This window comes from Asparagus officinalis, chromosome 3 (genome assembly GCF_001876935.1).
Source record: "Asparagus officinalis chromosome 3, Aspof.V1, whole genome shotgun sequence".
In the NCBI taxonomy this organism is placed as follows: domain Eukaryota; kingdom Viridiplantae; phylum Streptophyta; class Magnoliopsida; order Asparagales; family Asparagaceae; genus Asparagus; species Asparagus officinalis.
Genome location: NC_033796.1, coordinates 69,348,190 through 69,355,213, shown reverse-complemented (window position 1 = coordinate 69,355,213; position 7,024 = coordinate 69,348,190). Strand labels below are relative to the sequence as shown.

Genomic DNA, 7,024 nt, shown 5'->3' with positions numbered 1-7,024 from the left:
ATCTACATCATCTTCCTCACTTAGAGCATCAGAAAGATCCTCAGATCCTGTCGAATTCAGCTTAGGAGCTCTCAAACCTATCTCCAAAATCTTTTTACCACTGCCTTTCTTCTTCTTTGCCATCAGAAAACTCAAGATTTCACAGAAATTCTCGGCGGGGGCGTATGATAGCAAAACGAAAATCGCCCGCTATCGTACACCATACAGACCGCCCCCTCTACGTAGTCTTCTATTCTTCATATTAAGAACTATGTTCATCCTTACTTATAGTTCATATCTATCTTATCAAACCGATAAAGGCAATCTTGAGAGGACCTTAGGGAGAAAAATTGCCCGAGAGTTGACCTTGATAGGTGGTCCGTGTTTAGCCGTGTTAGGAGTTTTTAGGCTTTAAAATGGACATAACAACTGGCAAGCAATTTTATCTTTGCAAGTCAAAGGAAACAAATTCGACTCGTGTCATACATAAGAAAACTGAATTTTATGAAAAAGCATAGGTTCTTTGTTACTCAGTAACATAAATAGAGATAAAGCTAAGTACTAGCAGAGTAAGGAAAAACATATCCATGGACTTAATTAATGATTTTGAAAACTTTTATTATACAACTAAACCTTATAAACATCTAGAGCATATAGATACAAATATAGAGAAAATTCCTAGAACATATAGTCAAAATGTTAAATTATATATCTGATAAAGACCAACAATTAGACAAAATGCAAAATAATCTAAATATTTTAAATGAACAATTTTTTTTCACCTTAAAACAAATTCGTAAAAAATTAGAAGCATTTCAAGATTTTGACAAAACACTAAGAATGGTAAATAACCAATTAGAAAGAAAACAACATAAAATAACAGATAAATCAAACAAAGAATCAACAGCTTTATATTGGTCAAATATATTAAAAATAGATGAAAGAAAAAAATATAACTCTAAGAAAATTAAATGAAGAATATGTAGAATCTAATTATTAAAAGCACTTGTAGATTTTATAAAAATAAATGTTATTATTGAAGCAGAAAATAAGTTTGAAGAAATTAAAGATAAAAAATAGAGGAATTAAAGTATAAATATGTGGAATCAACAGAGGATAAATACATAAATGAAATTTTATCTCTAAAAAGAAAATATAGAAAGTTATTTAAAAATATAATTACATGATAGAAAATAGTGATTCAGACACAAATTCAAGTATTAGTCGCATACATCCAATCAGAATGATAACTAAAGAAGAATTGTATAATCAAGTAAAAATAAATTGGATAAAAAGAATAAAAATGATAAAAGCCAAAAAAGAATATGAGGCTATAGCACAAGTGTTATATCCAAAAATATTAGCGCCCTTTAATAAATTAAAAAAAATGAAAATGTTACAGAATTTAATTATAACGAGTACATGATAAATTTTCTTATAGTAGATATATTAGATGATTATACTATAGAAGAAAAGGACCAAAAAACTTTGTTAAACGTCATAGAAAAAATGTGTAATGTAATTATAGAAGAAATAAAATCTCCACAAGGAGGAACAAATCATCAATCTGGAGTGGGAGAAACTTCTCAATATAAATATATAAACTTTTTGAGGGAAGAAACGGTTGGGGGCGGTTATGGTGTACGTTAGCAGGCGATTTTTCTCTTGCTAACTTGCACCCACGCCGAGATTCAATGGTGAGGAAGAAGAAGAACAGCGGGGTTAAGATTCTTGGCATTGGCTTGAGATCTACGATCTCGAATTCTCCTTTGTTTGATGATCATTCTGTTAGTGGAGCTGTTGGATTTGATGATGATGATAGTTTGATCATGAGATCGACTGGTCCTAAGGGAGGCAAGAAAAGTAAATCAATGGCGGAAATTCTTTCAAATTCTTCAAAAGATACTGCTCAAGTAGCTTCTGTTGCTAATTTGAATGGAATTCAAGATCGACAGTCTGGATTTCAAGATCGACAATCTGGAATTCAAGATCGACAGGCTGGATTTCAAGATTGTCATCTTTCGGATCCTGTTTTGATTGGAATTCAAGATCGCCACCTTTGTAAGTCTCCTTTAGCTTGTAATCTTTCCTCTGGAAAAGTTTCTTGGGCTGAAGAAATTGAGTTGGAATCCACTGCTTCTTTGATTTCCATTTCAAAAGTCAAACCAGTTCCATTGAAGGACAATTTTGTATCTGTTTCTTTGAGTTTGAAAGAGGATAATAATGGCTTAAAAGAATATACCGGTGCTGAATTTCCTCCATTAGACAAAACTAAAAATGATCAAGAAAAGCTTAAGGATACTCAAGATCCTCAAAAGCCTGTCAGGAGCTGGTCTAGTCTTTTTTCGGATAATAGGAAACCTGGTAATGGCATGGTTCTGAATTTTGTGCATTCTGAGAGTAAAGATGAAGTTGTTTTTGATGAGGAAGAATGGAATGAGGGTGCCTCTTTGTGGAATTTCTCTCTAATTGGTCAGGTGATGGGATTAAACATTAAATTTAAAGCTATGGAGAATTATATTAGGAAAGTTTGGCCTCACTTTCCAGAAATTTGTCTCTTAAAGGCTGGTATCTTTCTATTCAAATTCAAAAATAATGAGGAGATGAATGATATCCTTAGCTTGGGTCCTTGGTTTATTGGTTCCAGACCTATCCTCTTGAAGCCGTGGTCTATTGGTGAGGATATTGGTAGAACTGATGAGTGTATATACCCCTTATGGATTCAACTACCAGCTTTGAAGTTGAATTTGTGGAACCAGAAAAGTATCAGCAAGATTGTCAGTGTAATAGGAAAACCCATCACTACTGACAAACTTACTGCCAACAGGCAGCGACTGGCCTATGCTAGAATCCTGGTTGAAGTTTCAATGCCCTCTCCTCTCCCTGATCAAATTACTATTCAGGGTCCAAATGGAAAGCATTATAAGCAAAAGGTGATCTATGAATACAAGCCAAGGTGGTGTGATTTGTGTAAAAATGTTGGTCATGACAAAACTTACTGTCGAAAGAATCCTAGAGTCCAAAAATGGGTACCTAAACACAATACTGCTCCTGGAAAGACCCTCTCCCTGGGCCAAGTGAATGATGCTACTAACCCTCCTGTTCTTGCTAAAGTTGGGGAAAATATAAATCAGATATCATTGCGTAATGTTTTACAGGCTAATACTGGGAACTCTACAGTGCAAGAGCCTGTGCACGTTGTGCATGTTTTAAAAGCTGATAACAGTTCTAAAGGCAAGTTACCTGTGCTAGCTGGGAATGTTTTGGAAGTTGATAGCAAATTTGAAACTGGAGGCTCTAGTCAGGAGTCTGTGCATGTTGTGCATGTTTCACAGTCAGATAACAGATTTGTAGCTGGGGAGAATGTGACTCATGTTGGGCAATTTTCCACTCATCAGCAACCTGGATTTGCACTTCCTAAGCATGATCTTCTATATATGCAAGGAGATGTCAATGGCAGTAAAGCTATACTTGCTAGTAGAGGTTCTATCTCTGAGCCTGTGCAAGTGCAGAATTTACTAAATACATCTGATAACTCATGGTCCATAATTCAAAAGAAGAAACCAAAGAGTTTTAGTCCTGGCAACCCTTTTGCTCATCTAGAGACTTTGATTACTGATACCTCTAATAGCAATAGAGGGGTTTTATTTCAATAATGAACTTTTCATTTTGGAATGTTAGGGGACTGAATAAGTCCTCTAGGCAACATTTGGTGAAACAATATGTATCTCAATATCACCTCTCTTATTTGGCTCTGCTGGAGACAAAGATTATAGCCAGTAAACTTCCAAAAGTTGTTCACAAAATGGCAAATGGCTGGAATTGGCTATCCAACTCTAGTCAAGACAGGAAAACAAGAATTCTGATCTTATGGAATCCCAATATCTTAGATGTGAATATGATTCACCTTTCTGATCAATTCATAACATGCTCAGTCAAAACTTTGGATGGGAGATTTGATGGTGTCATTTCTACTATCTATGGATCTAATCAAATGATTGCCAGGAAAGTCCTATGGGCTGATTTAAAGGATATATATCAGTTAGTTGGAAATTCACCTTGGCTTTTGTGTGGGGACTTTAATTCAGTTATCAGTAATGATGAAAAATTAGGAGGCTCTCTACTCTCTGACAATGATCTTAATGATTTCAGAGAGTTTATATTTCACTGCAAGCTTAACCATTTGAAAACTATAGGCAGTTTTTATACTTGGAGTAACAAACAAGACTCAACTTCAAGAATTTGGTGCAGGTTGGACAGAGCCTTGGTAAATGATACATGGAAGAATAATTTCAACTCCAGTCAAGTTGAATTCCTTAACCCCAACTTTTCAGATCATTCTCCAGCTCTAGTTTCAGTTTATGAGGATTGTGTGCATGGTAAAAGGCCTTTTAAATTCTTTGATATATGGACTAAACATGAAAATTTTCTCCCTGCTGTTGCTAGCATTTGGCAGTCTGAAGTTGCTGGTTACAAAATGTTCTCTGTATGCACTAAACTGAAAAATTTGAGGGAAGTTCTCAAGGATTTAAACAAGAGACATTTCTGCAATATTAGCGAGCAAGTTTCAAGAGCAAAACAAGCCCTAGATGAAGCACAGGAAGCTCTGCAGTCTAATCCTCTCAGCCAATCATTCATCACTAAAGAGAAAGACTGCCTAACAGTTTACAATAGATTGGTTGATTGTGAAATGTCCTTCCTCCAACAGAAAGCCAGGATTAATTGGAGCATAAAAGGAGACAAATGTACCAGGTTTTTCCATTCAATGATTAAACTGAAAAGGAATCAAAATAAAATACTGGTTCTCTACAATAACCTGGGACAAAGGTTAACTGATGGTGATGATATAGTGAATGAATTTGTATCTTATTTCAAGAATCTCATGGGAAAGGAGGTTAGTACTTTAAAACCTGATATGCAAATAATCAAATCAGGTCCCTGTTTGACTGTCTCTCAAGCCAGTATTCTTTCAAAATCTATCACCAAAGAGGAAATTAGAGATGCAGTCTTCTCCATGCCTGAAAACAAATCTCCTGGACCGGATGGATATGGTGTATCATTCTTCAAATCAGCTTGGTCAATTGTGGGAGATGAAGTCACTCTTGCCATTGAGGAATTTTTCAAAATGAGGAATTTTTCAAACCTGGCAAGTTATTGGGTATGGTTAACACAACTTCTATAACACTTATTCCTAAAGTATCATGCCCTAAAAATCCATCTGATTTCAGACCTATTTCCTGTTGTAACTGTCTGTACAAGTTCATATCTAAGATCTTAGCAAACAGGTTAAAAACAGTTATGGGATCCTTGGTTAATGAAGCCCAAAATGCTTTTGTCAAAGGTAGACAAATAACATGTAATATCTTGTTAGCACATGAGTTAGCTAAGGACTACAACAAGAAGCATATTTCCTCAAGAGTTATGTTAAATGTGGATATTAAGAAGGCATTTGACACTATCAGTTGGAAGTTTTTGAATGATATGTGGATATTAAGAAGGCATTTGACACTATCAGTTGGAAGTTTTTGAATGATATGCTCAAGGGCTTGGGCTTTCCTACAGTGATGATTAACTGGATCATGTCCTGTATATCTAGTCCTAAATATTCTATTTCTATCAATGGATCTATTCATGGCTATTTCAAGGGTGAACGTGGCCTTAGACAGGGTGATCCTCTCTCCCCCTATCTTTTTATTTTGGGAATGGAATATCTCTCGAGGGATTTAGATATGCTCAAGAATGATAAACTCTTCAAATTTCACCCCAGGTGTGGTAAATTCAAAATCACCCATCTGATCTTCGCTGATGATTTACTTCTCTTCAGTAGAGGAGATATATACTCAGTGGGAAAACTGCACCAGTGTATTAGAAATTTTAGCTATATCTCTGGTTTGGAGGCAAATGCAAGCAAATGCTCTATCTTTTTTGGTGGTGTTCAGTTATGTAGAGATTTCTTATGGGGAAAATCCAGCCAGTCCTCCAAAATGCCTCTAGTTGCTTGGAATAATGTTTGTATGGATAGAAAGAAGGGAGGTTTAGGGGTATACTCTGCTACATCTTGGAATTTGGCGGCAACTTTAAAAATCCTATGGCAAATTCATTCAAATAAGGAGTCTCTTTGGATCAAGTGGGTTCATGGGACTTACTTGAGACGAAATGACATATGGAATGTGACAGCTAAAAATAGTGACTCCTGGATGTGGAAACAAATGATCAAAGCAAGAGATAGAGCTGCTCTCTCTTGTGGTGGGATTAACAATCTGTTACAGTTGCTAAATGTTTGCGGCAGGAATACAAAGTTTCATATCTCAGCTTTATACCATGATTTGTTACCTGTTACTCAGCAAGTGCCATGGCATTATACTGTTTGGGATCAATTGAGCTATCCTAAACATTCTTTTATAAGTTGGCTTGCTGTCTTGAACAAATTACTTACTAAGGACAGATTGATGAAGAGAGGGCTAATAATTGATGGTTCATGCTGCTTGTGCTCAGGAGCTGAATTGGAGAACAGAAATCATTTGTTCTTTTCCTGTAAATTCTCTTCTGAAGTCTGGAATGGCATAATGAGTTGGCTTCAGTTTACCTGGAGATCATGTGAGTGGGATCATATCTTGGAGTGGTTTTGTACAAAGTTAAGGGGAAAAGGTTTCAAACAGGGAATCAGAAGAATTGCATTTACGGCAGCAATCTACAATATATGGACAGAGAGAAATCTCAGAATCTTTCAACAGGAGATTAGAACTGTTACTCAATTGATTAAGAGAATAAAGATGGACATTCTATCTGCTGTTCTCAATTCACAAGTTCAGGAGAAATTCCGGCATTGGTTGCAATCTTTGTAACCTGTCAGTTCTTTGATTTTTTGAAGTTTTTGTATACAATGTATTCAGGTTTTTGATCTCTCAGTACTTGAGATCTTGATGTATATACATTTCTCCCATTGGTAAATGAATAAAATTTTTCATTGACCAAAAAAAAACTTCTCAATATAGAGAAGAAACCATGAACGAGAGGGAATCACAAACACCTACTGAAAATAATA

The 7,024-nt window shown here is 35.5% G+C and overlaps 1 protein-coding gene across 1 annotated transcript; it reads left to right on the top strand.

Annotated features, from left to right (window-relative positions):
* Positions 5,544–6,824, top strand: LOC109835258. Its single transcript, XM_020403241.1, has one exon. The coding sequence runs from the start codon at positions 5,544–5,546 to the stop codon at positions 6,822–6,824; it is 1,281 nt and encodes a 426-aa protein (XP_020258830.1).